This window comes from Lepisma saccharinum, chromosome 4, assembly GCF_977018435.1.
Source record: "Lepisma saccharinum chromosome 4, izLepSacc3.1, whole genome shotgun sequence".
In the NCBI taxonomy this organism is placed as follows: Eukaryota; Metazoa; Arthropoda; class Insecta; order Zygentoma; family Lepismatidae; genus Lepisma; species Lepisma saccharinum.
In genome coordinates this window covers 59,835,707-59,852,496 of record NC_139232.1, presented here as the reverse complement: position 1 = coordinate 59,852,496, position 16,790 = coordinate 59,835,707, and the positions used below count along the sequence as shown (strand labels likewise).

General features: G+C 35.1%; 1 protein-coding gene across 1 annotated transcript in view; it reads left to right on the top strand.

Moving 5' to 3' along the window:
* LOC145987163 (S-adenosylmethionine-dependent nucleotide dehydratase RSAD2-like) overlaps positions 1–16,472 on the top strand; it is a 106,223-nt gene extending 89,751 nt beyond the window's left edge. Inside the window, exons 4-6 of the mRNA XM_083121674.1 lie at positions 6,660–6,809; positions 10,934–10,966; positions 14,598–16,472. Coding sequence (XP_082977800.1) covers positions 6,660–6,809; positions 10,934–10,966; positions 14,598–14,762 — 348 coding nt within the window. The 3' untranslated portion in view covers positions 14,763–16,472. The remainder of the gene's footprint in view (positions 1–6,659; positions 6,810–10,933; positions 10,967–14,597) is intronic.
* Positions 16,473–16,790: the final 318 nt, after the last annotated feature.

Below are 16,790 nucleotides of genomic sequence, written 5' to 3'. Positions count from 1 at the left end.
TTGTAAATTTGTCAGACATTTTAATACCCACACGAATTTTACTTTCTGTTTCACTGGTGCATATTTTTATCATACTAACAAGCTTCTTAGGTATTCCAAACTCTACTAATATATTATATAATTTATCTCTTTTGACCGAATCATATGCTTTTTTGAAATCAACGAATAGCTGATGGACATTTTGATTATATTCCCACTTTTTTTCAAGTGTCTGTCTGATGTGAAAAATTTGATCTGTAGTTGATCTGTTGCGTTTAAATCCACATTGATAATCACCTATAATTTCATTAGCATATGGGGTTAGTCTTGTTAAAAGAATGTTAGATAATATTTTATATGTTGTTGAGAGTAGAGAAATTCCACGGTAATTATTACAGTTCATTTTATCACCTTTTTTAAACAGGAACAATTATGGATTCTTTCCACTGTTGAGGGATTTCTTCTTTATTCCATATTAAACAAATTAATTTATGAATTTGACATATTAATGAATTTCCACCATATTTAATTAACTCAGCTGGTATTAAATCAATGCCAGGTGCTTTGTTATTCTTTAGCCTTTTAATAGCATCTTTAACTTCAGTCAAGGTTCTAGAACTAAAGGTTCTGCTGTGTGGACTTCATTTACTTCTGATTTATCTCCTACATGGACATTTAAAAGGTCATTAAAGTAGTTCTTCCATCTATTTAGAATATCGCTTGGGTCAGCTAGAAAATCACCGTCTTTATCTTTTATCAAGTTTACTTTAGGTTGCCACCCCTTTCTAAACTCATTTACACCTTTATATAAATCTCTGATATTTTTATTTTTATTTTTTCTGTTTGTTTCAATTGCGTTAATTTTGCTTTTCAAGTAATCTCTTTTTTTACTTCTAAACATGCGGTTAACTTCTCGCTTTATTCTATTATAATTGTTTAGATATGTATCATCAGAGTTATTTAACCACCTAAGTCTAGCCTGATTTCTTATTTCTATTAGATTATGACATTCATTATCAAACCATGGCTTACTTTTTCTCGGTTTATGGTATCCTATACTTTCTTTAGCTGCTGATTCTATTGCATTACGTATGTGCTCCCAATTCTTATTTACGTCTGTTTCATTTATATTTTCATCATCATTTAAATCCTGCAAAACATCAAATCTATTTGACAGTTTAATTTGGTAATCTTTCTTAATTCTTTCATCAGTAAACTTTCCTGTATCAAATTTTAGAACTTTTAGATTTTGTTGCTTATGATTTATCACTGAGAGTCTTTCTCTTAATTTAGCAATTACTAAATAATGGTCACTGGCACAGTCAGCACCTCTATGTGTACGAACGTCAATTATACTAGTATGCCTTCTCTTATCAATGAGAATATGATCTATCTGATTATGAGTTTTACCATCTAGAGAAGACCAGGTATATTTATGGATATCTTTATGTTTAAAAGTGGTACTTTTCACAATTAAATTCTTTGAGGTTGCAAAAGTAATCAATCTTATACCATTATCATTACTTAATTCATGAAGACTTTCTTTACCAATCGTGTGTTTAAATGTCTCTTCTTTGCCAATCTGTGCATTACAGTCACCTAACAGAATTTTCATATCATACTGAGAAAATTTATCAAAGACCTGTTCTAACTCTGTATAAAAATCATCTTTAGTATTATCATCTTTATCTTCCGTTGGTGCATGTATGTTTATTAAAATAATTTTACACCACCTACCCTGTAAAACTGCATATGATATCCTATCATTAATAAATTCTACTGTTTTAAGAGCCGAGATAATTCTATTATTTATGAAAAAGCCTGTTCCAAAATTATGATTTTCAGTACCACCATAGAAAAAAGTATAATTTTTAGTTTTACAATTCCCTTCTCCTGGCCACCTAACTTCCTGGACAGCTACTACATCTAATTTATACTTAAGTATCTCATTAACTGTACACTGAAATGCCCCAGGCCGGTAAAGGCTCAGAACATTCCAGGTGCCTAATTTAATATCCTTATTCCTAACGTAGATCTTATCCTTAGTCCAGGGACCTCCCAAAGTAGTCCCCACCCGGACATCCGAACGGGGGACTATTTTACCTCCGGAATATTTTACCTTGGGAACATCCATGGCCTTATATTGCTGATTCTTGACATGGCTTTTTACAGTGCAGAGTTGTCAGCTCTACGCCTAACCCCCAATATGAATGGAGGAGCTACTACAGAAGACAAACACAAACACATTAGAGAGCACAACTACTACACAAGATATACACAAATACATCACAACTATAACACAATATAAACATAAACACACCACAACTACTACACAAGACAAACACAAACAAATTACTACTACGCATAACATACTGGACAGCACAACTACTACACAAACATACTAGACAGCACAACTGCAACTAAATTCTTTTAGTTTTATTCTTTCTAAAAAAAAATTTTCAAAATTTCAAAATATTTCAAATTTTTTCAAAATTTCAAAATTTTTCACAATATCATACCACCAGGGACTACAGAATGGTATTCCAGTGCAAGAATCAATTTTGTAAGTTCTCTCTCATATATCACGCAAGAAAATACTGATGGAAAAGTTGACAGATTGCACCAATATGATACAGGAAACGCTTGATAGTGAACGCCTTCCGAATGAATGAGAGAGCCCCCCCATCCCCAAAAAGTGCAACGCCACAAAATGATCACTTCCTTCAATATCGTGGAAGTACCATATCCGCAAGGCATTTGCATTGATTTACGAGAAGCAACAAGGAAGAAAGTAGCAAAGAAGACTGCGCATTGAAAATCTAACGTTCGTGTCACTAATTAAGGTTTACAATGCGCCAACAAATTGAGAATTCCCTCGACGGAAAGTCACTTCTCACACGCGTTTCATACCCAGGACAGCCCACTCCTAAATGATAAGCTCATCTGCTAATGAGCTGTTGGTATGCTGTACTGCTTAATTTAAAACAGGTGCATCATTTGGAACAAAAATATATCGAATCCGCATTTCTAACTTTTTGTCACAGGAAAATTTTACTTTAACAACTTAAATTTGCACTGAAGATAAAATTCACGTAATTATTGTTATGGGTTAATAAAATAATTATATTTACCCCAAGAAAACGGGGGTGAGAGAGAGGCGAGTTCTCTGAAAGAGGAACCGTATTATATTTTCGCCCTGAGCTTAAGAATTTCTAGCTAGGGATGTCTCGTGAAACAATAATTGAATCGGTCATATGGCTGAAGCATGTTATTTGGTTTACCAAGGTTGAATTTTCTGTCTTTATCTTAACTTGTGTAACAATTTGTGTTAAATACTCAAATTGCGAGTTTCAAAAACCCACTGACAAACACTATTTATATGCAAGTAAATTTAACCAATCAAAGCTTTAAGCTCTTTTTCGAAAATCGAACAATTAAAAACTTAGGACAGTTTAACATAGTATTTCATTCAAATGGACCTCAATCATTATGTATTCATCCAAACTATTTTTGGGGATTATGATCAACGATTTTAGGGGCGATCTTGAGTGATGGGCACCAATGTTTAGGGAGGAGGGGCAGATCAAGTAAAGTGTTCAGTAAAGCTAAGGAAAAAGTTACTTTCGGTAGACATGATGTCATAATTTAATACTTTGTGGGAATTACGATATGGTTTGAGGGTACAAATGATATGATTTGGGGGGGACACGCATGGATTGCACCATTGGCTTTGGGGGGATGGGCACCCCTGGAGCAATGCATGGTTTCTAGGTTGGGCAAGTTTTATGGCATTTCCTGGAAGAAGAGTTGAGTAGCAGGGAGCAACATAACAGCACAATTGACTCATCTTGCAATCTATGTTTTTCATGTCAAACTTGACTGAAAGGTCAGAAAAGTTAACAATGATATCTATTTACATTAATTTATATCAACAACAGCAAACAATATTATGTACCGAATTTACAATTATGTAAGCATTGATGACTTTAATGATAAGCCATCTCTTTGTACATTATGTACTTAAAGCTATTCTACATGTGGCACCTGTCTGACCTAGCAGTTGACTTCATTGATGCGAGGTAGCGTGTGAATTCCTTGTGGTCCTAAGTAGCAAATTGCTACCTCCCAACACCCAGGTAGCAAGTGCCTCCAGTGACCTTGCTATTTCGGTTTGCTCCAATGTTCAGCATTCCTTGAGGTGTCCCTTGGAAACGAATTAGTAGTTACGTCCATCATTCATTACATAATTTTTTAGTAGAAAGCACTTTTCTTAAAAAAAAAATAATTAAAAACTGAAAAGTCATCAAGGGAAGGAAAGATAAATTCTCCTACTGGCTCAAAAAGAAATTAAACTTGATTTTAATACTGCATGATTCTAGTGATATATACATGTATATGATACCCATATACAATTTTCATATCTAGTTTTTATATTTGATAACTTATTTTAACACATTCAACTGAAAATGCCCATGTTGTCTTTAACATTCTGAAAATCTATTGTAAGGTAAAGTGTTCCCCTGTGCTTAGCACCATGCCATGAAGGCGTATAGGGGGTGTGGGGGTAACGCCCCACACTTTCTTGATCCGGTCATGAGTGGGGGTGATGTGATCAGCATGGTAGTCAGACGCGTTACCGACTGAGCCACCGCAGCCACTTGAAAATCTATTGTACACTGTAGAATTTTCAGAATACAGTACGCACTGCAAAGAAACATAGTAAAATATTCAATTACAATTTAAGTACATAGTAGCAGTGAAGAATAGTTTCTACTCGAAGCAACTACGTCATGCAGAGGGAGGGGTCTGCAGTTGATGGAAAGAACGAACTGAGACCTACTAGGTATCGTAAGACTGCGGGTACCCGGCGGGTCTACAATGCCTGCCAGGATACGATCTGGGCAGGTGGGCATACAAGCTGCTCAAGCGAGGGTGTTGCGCAGGTTGCATGGCATTTCAGGAGCGATGTCTCGCGAACGGGTCTGCTCCAGGTCTTGTGCAGGCGTCTGTATGCATCTTGCCACTACAGAGTGCATATAAATGGACTGATAAGTTGTAAGATGTTTGTACAAGTCTCTTACATGAACAAGTAGTCTGGCATCCATCCACACTCACCTAAGAAAGAAGTTCTAAAACCAAAAGCAAGAAAAGTGATACTTGTAGTTGTTTGGAACTCACAAGGCTCAGTACTGGAACCACATGAGGACAGGGGCTCAATAATAAGCATCGCTCTTTGCAGTGAGATGCCTAGTGACAGGCTAAACCCCACAATTCAAAACAAAATACTGAGGACCATTCCCAAGTAACCAAAAGTGGTTAGCTCAATGTTGGACGTTTGGTCGATACACATGCTTAGAATTTCTCCTAGAGCGTGAATCTTCGTGAGGTTTACTTTCACTGTTGTCTAGATATTCCCAGTAGTTGAAGAGGCTTATGTATCTGTGAAAGGACAGGAAATTTCAAAAACGGCTTTTCTGGCTTCAGCTAAAGGTCCAGCCGAGTTGTAAGAAAATAATGTTATTGATATAAAGTTTATAGCTGCATTGCAGATAATTATGGACTTACCCTCACTAATTTCAAAATGGTAGTATAATACGTGGGTTGGAAATTTAATAGTGGCAACACTGCTGTATATATGCCATGAAACGGAACTGGAGCTTCTCAATTATACCACATGTTAGTTTGATACCTAAGCTTCCTCGCAGTAAATGGACTCTTCCTTCCAACGCTAGGTGCATGTGCAGTGACGAGAGGAATAGAGTATCGTTGGAGTTGGCGGTCTAAAGTTGTGTAGTTAGAACTCCACTAATGTGAAAGTTCTGGTGATTCTCGCCGTACCTTAATGTGATCCCTAAGATGAAGCTTCAAAAATGGTCCAGAGATTCTTCAGGCAATAGACCTCACTATTCAAACCATCAACAGAGCAGGCACTGCTACATAAATACTACGATTTCCTCATCGCTGGCAATGGTTCTACAGTCACAGACACTTCTGGGTTGTAATGTTTCCATTGAAATTCAATGTGTTTGTTACAATCCAGCAGTGTTACAACCCACAGTGTGACTGTACACAATGCTGGTGACTACATGGAAAAACTGGAAAAGTCTCACAGAGGTATCTCTTTTGAATCATTTGAGAATAAATATTTGCCACTATTAAATTTCCAACCCACATATTTTGATCAAATGTACAATGCATATTATGCTTCAGCAATATGTTGTGAGGCTAAGAAACAAATATCAATCTCATGAAAATAACATTCCCAATCCAAGATAACACAAATATGATGTTTTGCTTTATCATGCACCAAATTCTCAAATGAAAACATGAAAACTGCAGGTTCGAAAATAAAACATTCCATCTTGTTAAGAAAAATTACAAAGTTTTAAAATCATGTAACTATGAAAAGAAGAAGTTGTATATCAATAATTTAAAATTGTCTTATTTAGCTTTTATGTGGATAAAGAATGAAAAATCTATCAGGTAGCTTATGTATATTCTTCATAAAACTGAAACTGCTGCCTCTTTGTTATTCTGTACCACCAGCCAACCTTATTGTCATCTTCTTAATTACGTCCAATTTTTAACAAATTCATCAAATCCATGTCCACTGTTACTCATATTGTGATTGAACTTAAAGAAAATTAAACCCAGCAACTGCTGTTTATATACTCCATTAGGTTTTCCAGTGTCTGCTACTGGAAGGTGAGAATGCAGGACCTGATGCCTTACGAAATGCTGAAAGATTTTGGATCTCTGATGAAGACTTTCAAGAATTTCTGAACCGCCACAGCACAGTTCCATACTTGGTTCCAGAAAGTAACGAAAAGGTAGGTTTCAGTCTGAGCCATGTGAATATGAAATTATTAAAAAGTGTAGATATTATGAGCAATGGTGTTTAAAATACATAGGAGCTGCAGTGGTCTATATGGTAGGGCACCAGACTGTCATGCAGGAGACCAGGGTTTCATAACTGATCTCATGTGTAGAACGGTCCCTCATGAAGTAGCTCTGGAGTTCAAGTAGCCTCTGGGAGAAAGGTGAGTGATTTATCCATGAACCCCGAACAACCCCCTAAAATTTTTCACAATGACCCAACTTGTGATCATTTTGGCTGTACATTTACCCTTACCCCCTCCCTCTACATATTAACTTCCACCCTACAGATTTTAAATTCTGGATAAATCCCTGGGCAGGAGCATAGCACTGATCATATCACCTAACGACAGCTGAGATCGAGAATATGTGGAGCCTTGGGGACCATCCCGATGGTGTAGTCAGTAGTAACATCATCACCTTGTAATCGAAGGATCCCAGGTTTGATACCCGGTGGAAGCACATAGTGGTTCGAATCCCACTTTAAACTGTAGGTCCAGTCCCGATCAGGTTATCTGTGCATGGGGTGGACTTAACACAAAAACTCAAACTCATGTGGAGCCTTGTGCCCAAATAGTAGAGTACATAGCTCAGTTTGGATGCACTCATTTTAAAGTTTTGCAAGGTCAACAAAGTTTGAATGATTGAATGTTATAGCAAGCAGAATATGATATCTTTATGTTTCTTGGATCGCTGAACATGAAAGTGATGCTTAAATTAATTGATGAGCTCGTGTTTTGGAGATAACACTTTCATAGTTATATTCACAAACTACTGTATATGCTATGTATGCAGTAATAAAATACCTTAATGGAAAAACTTGATTTGATTCTATCAAAGGCTCGTGTACAACATTTCTAATTCAATGTATGAATGATTGTCTTTGGGGCTGAATTTTTCTAGTGTAGTGGTATCTCTGGCACAGCTATCCTACTTGCTCATATTTGGATATGTTTAATTTTTTTTACTGGTAACATATGTAGCAGGAATGGAAGGAAACTTGTTTTCATTGTATAAGAGGACTGCTTTAAGACTTGTCTTTGAAACACATGTTCATTGCATCCATCAGGGCATAAATATCTTGCAGTAAGAGAAATCGTTTCCAGTTTTGAAGAATTTCTCATGCTCCTTATTTCTAAAACGAAATGTGGTCCTTTTCACTGACGCCGAAAGTTCCAACTTATTTTCCGAAGTTCAAGATCCATTGGTGACGTCATTCAAGTTGCCTTCTGTGATCTTATGATTTGAGAAGTCTGTGCTTGGCAAGTAGCCTGCATCACTTGATTTTCATCAGAGTATGCAGAAAAATTGCCCCGAGGTTCAGGAACAGGAAGTCCATAAGACAAATTGCAGGTGGTATATTAGGGTACACAAGTGTTGATTTCTTTCTTCCTAGATATCTCTTTTTAGAGGGCACCTTACAGAAATGACAGTCAGTGCTGTGATTGCTAGCCTCCCTCCAAATGATAGGTACTCACTCCAAAAGGCATACAACGTCCTTTTTGATTCACCCATGCATATTCTGTTGCCCCAGCTGAACTGCTTGCCTTATTATCACAAGTAAACTCGGGCAAGTACTAGGTGTACTTTTTATAATGACCAGAGTATAATTGGGCCAAACTACTTTTCTTGTTACATTTTTTTTTTATCCTGTACAAGCTCGTGAGAGGCTCTCTGCCACAAAGAACAGTAAATGTCCACTTGGAAGCAGCAACTTACTCATCTTGATACTTGGAATGTGTAGCAGAGTGAGAGATGCCAAAGGCAAAAAGATTGGCAGTAAATCATGTTCCTACTGCCCAGATTGCAATGTCCTCTTATGTGTGCCTACATTCTTCACCTCACTGTGTCTATTTAATATGTAATAATTTGTAAGATTTTAAAAACACATGAAACACATGTAAAACATTTAAAGGCAAGATATTATGTCTACGTTTATTATGATTTAAAAAAATGTCTATTATGATTTTAAAAAATGTCTATCCTTCATTAGCCCGAGTATACTTGGGATAATAAAATTTGTTCATACTTCTGTATATGCATGTATATATATATATATATATATAAAGTGAAAGAGGATAGAGGAACACTCACCGGATGCAGAAAAACTTCAAATTTTCATGATGGTATGTCACATCTTCAGGAGTAGAGAGACGTAGAACTCTTCGTTCTTGTCACCAAGTTCTACAACATCTTTACTCCTGAAGATGTGACATACCGTCACGAAAATTTGAAGTTTTTCTGCATCCGATGAGTGTTTCCTCTCTCCTCTTTCACTTTTTATTTAGCCCTTGTGGCCCTCCTTCCTTTTATCCTATATATATATAGGATAAAGTTTATAAGTGAGTGAACTGAATTGTTTAAACTTTCACTTCATATATGCACAATATTTAGTAGCAGTACATTATAAACATTTTGTAAAAATAATTTTCTTACATTATGTTCATGAAAATGAACATTTTTCATGCATATGTGTGTAGCCTGAGTTAACTCGGGATAATAAAACATAAGCTTTATGCATGTAGATATTCTATCTTCTTAGGTATATTTGAGGTAAAATATGTATTCTTAGTAACAACCATTCAATATACTCGTAGAACAAAAAACGGGATTTAAAAAATTGAAAAAATTTGGGATCAAATTTTGGAAATTAAATTGTAATCAAGCAGTTAAAGCCAAAATACATTAAATATATATTTTTACATTTGGGATAATCAAACAATTTCTCAAAGCAAATGTCACCTATCCACAATTATAGCAGAATTTATCCAGGCTATGTACATGCTTCTGGGGCATTTTTATGAATATACTATACATATGACAATAGAATACCAGATAAAACTATCACAACATAATTCTCAAAGAAAAGCTTGGGGACACATCAAGAACATGACCACTTTCATGCAACACTTTTTAAGAAATGAAAACCATTACAGGCCAACAATTCTTGAATTTGAATTTAGAATTTTGGGTGCTACATCACTTAAAGGCTGTTTTGCACCCATCACGTTATACGGGGTCAAGCCACTTACCTTATCCGAACATATATTGCTGAGTAATGAAAAGTGAGAGACATTGGCCGGGAGGAAGTCGTGGCTGATCGGGGAGTTGCATTTGGAGAAGTGTGGAGAGAAGGTGGGTGCGACAGTGAGGAGAGAGAGTGGTGTTCTGGAAGTGAGGATGTACCAGGACAGGAGGGGTAAGTGAGAGGGGTCTACTTCTTCTTCACATTCGGGGTCTGCATGGTCTCGGTGTCATAATAAATATTGGTCAGGATAGAAAGCAAGTGTATCCCCGTACTACTAACAAGGTAGTTCAATAATAAGAACACAATTGCACCATAACTAAAATATTTAAAACATTCTGACTTCGGTTAAAAGCTGAGGCTGTAAAGGGGCACTCAGTGCACACAAGAACAAAACACACCCAGCCTACGAATATTATACTGCCCATAGATCCAGACACCAGGGTCGCAATTCTACTGATCACATAGTAAAAAAACACGTAGCTACCGAAGCTAATAAACATGATAAGATCGTGCCACCCAGTTGCAGTGTTACCATCTGTTGTAGGTGAGGATACAGCAATTAGTAAGAGGGGATCATAATTTCAAGCCACGATGTTTCACAGGCAACAAAGGACACATGTCACCTGGAAGCAAACACTCAGTAATCAATGCAGCCTTTCAAACTGAAGTGACATCACAAGCTGCATGTGCTGCTTGTCGCTCAGATGGGGAGTTTTCTCATTGGCATGCATCGTGTTGCCTTGGTCTCTTTTTTTTACACGTGCATGGTGAATGCTTCCTTATGGCCTGAAGGGTTCTGTGTTGCTTTGATGTGAACCTTCCCTGTCGTGAAGGCATGAAAGCTTCCTTAGATATGGATCTAAATCCCAAGGCAATGAAATTTGACTAATGGTTCCCACGTCTTCTTGCCGATTCCTTTTATCTCGACAGTAATTATGCAATCAAACTAATGGCAATAATGCTCTGTCGTCTCTACAAAAACCGTTGTTTACATATAAATGTTCCAAAAATCAAATATATAAAATGCATTAATTTTCCTTCTATTTTCAGATGCAGAACAGTTACTTGATTCTTGATGAATATGTAAGTAATTAAATCCTACATGTGTATTTAAAATATTTAACTACTTTTCCATTTCCTTGTATTTCATTACTTGTGTATTTGTAAGTATTAAAAATTGATTGGATTATGAAACAGAAATTGGCATAAACTTTGTTGGTGTGTGTATTTCTATTCTTGAATCTTATAAAATGAAGTATATAGGAACATGCTGATGGACAAGTTAAATTTTAGTTCTAGTAGTATACTACTATAAATTGAAGGGAGGGAAGTACAACAATGAACAAGTCCATTTGTTTTTACCCTTGTTGAGTTTAGGATGCCTCAATATTTCAAGTTTTTACATACCATCATGCAGATATCAAAATAACAAATACAAAATTCCTGACTTTACCTTCTTTTTTTTCTTAACCTTTATTTATACTACCTCTACCTAGGTGGTTGGAAATTAGCAATTAATAAAATAGCTATTTATTTAAAGAAAAACCCCTACCAAAGACCCAGTTAAGATGAAAACTGAAGCCATATTTAACAAGAGAATTAGACGACTTGCTCTATATATTAATGCATTCTGGACTCCTGGGAGACTAGCAAGGCTCTAGACTGACAGCCAGGATAATCTTATGTGGGACTCTGGTTGTCATCCCTTCAGCCATCTTATCTTACCAACATTCATCCTCACCTTTGCAATTAAGCTAAAGGGGCAGAGACATGAAGTAAAATAAACTAAATCAATGAATCAGCCATTGTGATAGCAAAAATTCTTGACCACGAGTATAATCTTTTGACTTTTTATTGACTTCTTGACCTATTTGTTGATTTCTTTACTTTATCTTGATACCATGATAAAGATAATAATAAACCTTTTCGAGCAGGCCTCATCTACAGGAAGTTATCAACTCGGGGCAAGCCCCAGCACCTAACAACCTGTTTGGTGAGATAAGTCAAGGCAAAGGGATAATAAACCTTTTCCTGCTCCCTCAAAAATAGACAATAGTCAGGCTGGAGAGTTCAATGAACTAACCGATCTCTAACTATGTACTGGTAATGATCAGTCTGGAAAGTTCACACAAACTAACTGATGTTGTTGATCAGACAAGCTCAAGATTGGTAGATACCATGATACTGTCTGGCTGCCTTAGCTGAGACCATAGACGGAAGTGCGCATGTGTCAGGAAGCAGGTTCCGTGAAAATGGTCTGCTGTGCAAACAGCAATGAAGTTTCAAATGTAGTAACATTACCGCCAAAATAAAAAAAAAGATGTTTACGAATTATGTAAGGGTACATAATGAAAAAAATAGCCATCCATATACTATATAAGCAAACAGAATATATCAGGAAGATAAACTTGTTTGTAAACCAGTAACTTTACTTTGGATCATTCAATTAAATTGATCTCCTTAGTAAATATTATAATTAGCACAAATGTACACAGCAGTAATCAGGATAGTATTCTCTAATAATAGTATTATAAATATAATAACGAAAATGTAATAACTGCATGATTTGTCGCATTGTGTATTATATCGAGGGCATTTTGTAGAATGTGCAAGAGGCACCAAAACGACACAGTTTTCTTTGTTCCATTTCGAAACGGTTTGTTACGAATTGTAAGAGACATCACAAATACAACACAGCAAGCAGTAATAAACACAACATGTGAACACATACAAGCAAAATGCCACAGGGTGGTTTGATGAGTGTTCTACCTGCTTCCCCACTTGCATTTGGAATCGTACTTTCCAGCTAGTTTCGTTTCCCTTGGCCGGACTTTATAAATATACAACAGATATATACCAAGGACATATTTAGGGGGTCCCCCTTAGAAAGACTTACCAGGTATTAAAAAAAATAATGAAAATTTACTTTTTTAACATTTCTTGTACTATAATTGATGGTTATTTATATCCTCTGAACTTGGAAGGCAAGGATTATCATATAGGAATCATACGGCTTTGACAAACAGTACCAAAGAAGATTTATGCACACTGCTACTTATGAAAATATGCATGGAATATTAACTTTAATTTTCAACTGGATCTAACATCCTTTTTTATTATTCAATAAATATTCAATTCTTTATCTACTTGACACGAATTTCCTTGATATTACATAAATTTTGGCGATTAAATACACACAAACTGAATCAATATGAGCTGTTGTATTTGGGTCAATCCATATCAAGTGGTACAGAAAAAAAAATATTGGTTGCTTGACCATTTTTTAAAAAGTATATATTTTGTGTGGTATGAGCCTTATATTTTGATAGTCCAGAACCACTGTTATTTTATTTTTACTATCACTGATTTCAGACTTTTCTTTACCATGGCCCAATTTCATTTTCTCCATTTGTAAGCATCAACGGTAACTTTTCTATGTCAGCTCTGGTAAGTCCTAGGACAATGAGACAAAATCTGTGATGTTAAGCACATTATAGGCTACAATTATATTTGTGATAATATTCTAAATATTATTCCTTCATAATACATTTTAAGATCAAAATTGTGTATCCAAATCACTCAAAATATAATTTTCGAATTATACAACCAGTGTTGTACCACTTGATATGGATTGACCCATTTATATTCTTACACCACCTTTTTTACATATTCATGAAGTAATAAAAATCAAAATTAATACATTTACATATTTAATTTAATTATTTTAATTTAAACATTTATATTATTATTATTTACAAGATATTTGGCTTGTACCCCCTAAAATATGCCTGATATGTGTACATATCTATATATGTGTGTGTGTGTGTGTATGTCTAGTTATTTGAAATGGAATGCGTCTAGTTGTCTGAAATAGAATGCCAGGGTGAAAGGTTACATTTGATTGGTTTTCAATGGCCATAAATTGCCAGGCAAAATTGGATGTTTCTTTGATTGTCAGCTGGAAAGTGATGAATCAGTTCAATTGTGTATGGCTGAATTGTTTTATAGTGTCCTAAGGTGCTGAACACTGGTTGGGGAACCAAACATGCAAGAATTGGAGATACTCCATGTTGCAAGCATGTTGTACATAATTTGCCCCCTAATGTCGTTTTAAATGTGAGAATTCCTAAAATACCTTGTTACAAGTGGGCCTTCATGAGCATGTGATATTTAGCAGTTAAATATTGGCTTGTCGTACCATCTAATTCCCTTATATTTAAATTATTTTTCCTTTTTGTAGAAAGTGACAAAGCAGTGCTTAAAGTAGTTTCAACCAATAGCCGCGACACGAACCACAAATGAAATAACACAAGGAGGAGGGGGAGTATTAATAATAATCATAAATGTATAATAAAATAACAATGGTGTTTATTATTTTTGTTGTTGCATTCAAAATAAATATATAAACACAACATCTATCATGTCTGTCATTTCAGCACTGACCGAAATATATTAATTTCCTCCAATTTCCAGCAGGAGACAAATTTAGTACAAAAACTTTATCTTTTCCTCTTCATCTAATATTTGCAAGATTTAATGTAACAAAGGATGGACTTTTATATAGTGTATTAAATAAATAAAATGGATGTCCAATGTTCCATTAGAAACTGAGTTCCGACAGCAAACTGATTTGCCAGAACAGAGTTCCGGTGCATTCTGATTCACTTTAAGCCCTGATGACAAGTAACTGTTTACTGAACTACATTTATTTCAGATGCGTTTCTTGGATTGTCAAGGTGGAAAGAAAATTCCATCGAAGTCTGTTCTAGATGTAGGAGTGCTGGCAGCACTGGATAAGTCTGGATTTGATGAGAAGATGTTCTACAACCGTGGTGGAAAATATAAATGGAGCAAAGCAGACATGAAACTTGATTGGTGAAAATTTGTATTCACAGCAGTTTCAGATCTCATTGTAATAGTGTAATAGATTAATAATTGTATTAAGTCTACGGTTGTTACAAGCAACTGTGTTTTTATGCTTGTAACAACCATCGACTACAAGAGAAATAATTCAGATGTGTTACTTAAAATAGAAAAAATACTATGCTAGTGCAGATGTGTTGTACATCATGTACCATTAGGAAATATTAGGTTATCATTTTTTATGTTTTTTGAAAAAAGCAAAACTGGGTTTCATATTTTCAATATTTAAAACTGCTGGATGTTCATTGTGGAACTAAACTAAAATTTAACTCCCATGCACGTAGAAGCTTGTTAAGCAGGTTGCTCTCTGCTACATACCATTTTTTTTATTACAGACTTGGTTTTTAGATTTAATTAATATTAATATGCAACCATTTTCCGTTCTTAAGCTTTTTGTTGTTTTGTTCTGAATTATCCAAAAGGTCCTTGTAACTTCAGTTACATAACCCAGTTCTGTTTTTAGAAGTTTATGATTATTTTTATTATTGATTACAGTTCAAATGAATGAAAGATAGAGAGAGAGAGTAAGCTTTGTAAAAAAAGAAAAAGAAATAATGTTTGTAACACAATAATATAGTCGAAGGCATTCGTTTTTCTACTGTAGCAAAACATTCAATAAGTTATATATTTTGAACCTTTGATAAGTATTGATAAATATTTGAGTAATTTCACAGAAGCCACAGAGGTGAAATTTATTGTTAGTGCAGCATAATTGAAAAAAGACAAAAGCACCTTTAACCACTAAACTTTTTTTTTTTTTTTAACTATGATGTAATTCAAAATTCTTCCATCCTGTTTGTGCCTTTTTGTAAACAGAATGTATGAAGATTTCTGATTTTCAGGTACAAATGATTTTGAGTTTTGAGTAATAGCATATTATGGCCTTAATGAATGTTTAATTTGTAGCTCAAATATAAGAATAGATATTACATGGAACAAATTCAAAGAATTGAAAGGTGATATTTCATGCTTAATTAGCGACAGAAATTTCAGTGTGAAATATGTCATTGATATTTTTTTAATGCTCACAACCAATAAACACAGGAGCAATAATGTAGAAATATTCAGAGGTTAAATAAGCAACTTCAAACTCCTATTATGTTAAGCAAATGGCATTCAAGATTTCTGTGATTTATTCTTAAATATGAAAGTACAAAGCAACTTTTCAGTTTAGCCAGTATTATGATTTATAATAAAGTGTTCTTGATTAGATATGTTTTACAAGAAGGCAAGACTTGGGAAATGGAGTTTGGGACGAGACTTCATGTAGGGTAGAGTACCCTATAGGTATTGATATCCCAAGGTACTAGTGAGCACTAGCCAGCTATTTCCGAGAGAAAGCATTTCAAAGTTTCGAAGCTTTCCAAGCATTCAAGAGGAAAGTGCTCTTTATCGTCTCGTCCCAAACTCCATTTCCCAAGCCGTGCCCTCTCCTTGTTAGTTAATTATGTTCAATTGGTCCTGGAATAAGTGCATGGAAAGTACTCTAGGGCTAATTCATGTACTTATATCTTATATGCACCTATAAAGATGAAAAAGTACATAACTGCTTTTTCCTTTTTTAGTAATTTTGTGTGTAAGAAACAATTTTGAAGAAAAGCTTAAAGACTTAGTTAAGCAATTTTGTTTAAGTATCAATGAATGTTTCTTACTTTTCTTAACAGTTAAATAAACGAATTTTGAAAGAAAAATGTAAATTGACAGTGTACATTTTTTTAAAAAATATCCGTCATCATTACTTGATTAAAATTGAAATAGAAGTTTGTGACCTGCCACATTTTCTGATTGATTTGCTTTATTTTACTTTGCTCCTTGTGTCACTTTTGGCTAATTTGCGAATATGGGGATGAGTGACAACATGATGAAATTGATGAATGGACACCCAAACATCCATGCCCAGGCCGGGATTCAAACCTGCAACCCCTGGCATCGCAGCATGATGTGCTAACCACTCTGCCACAGGGGCTTGCCCCCAATTTTGTGT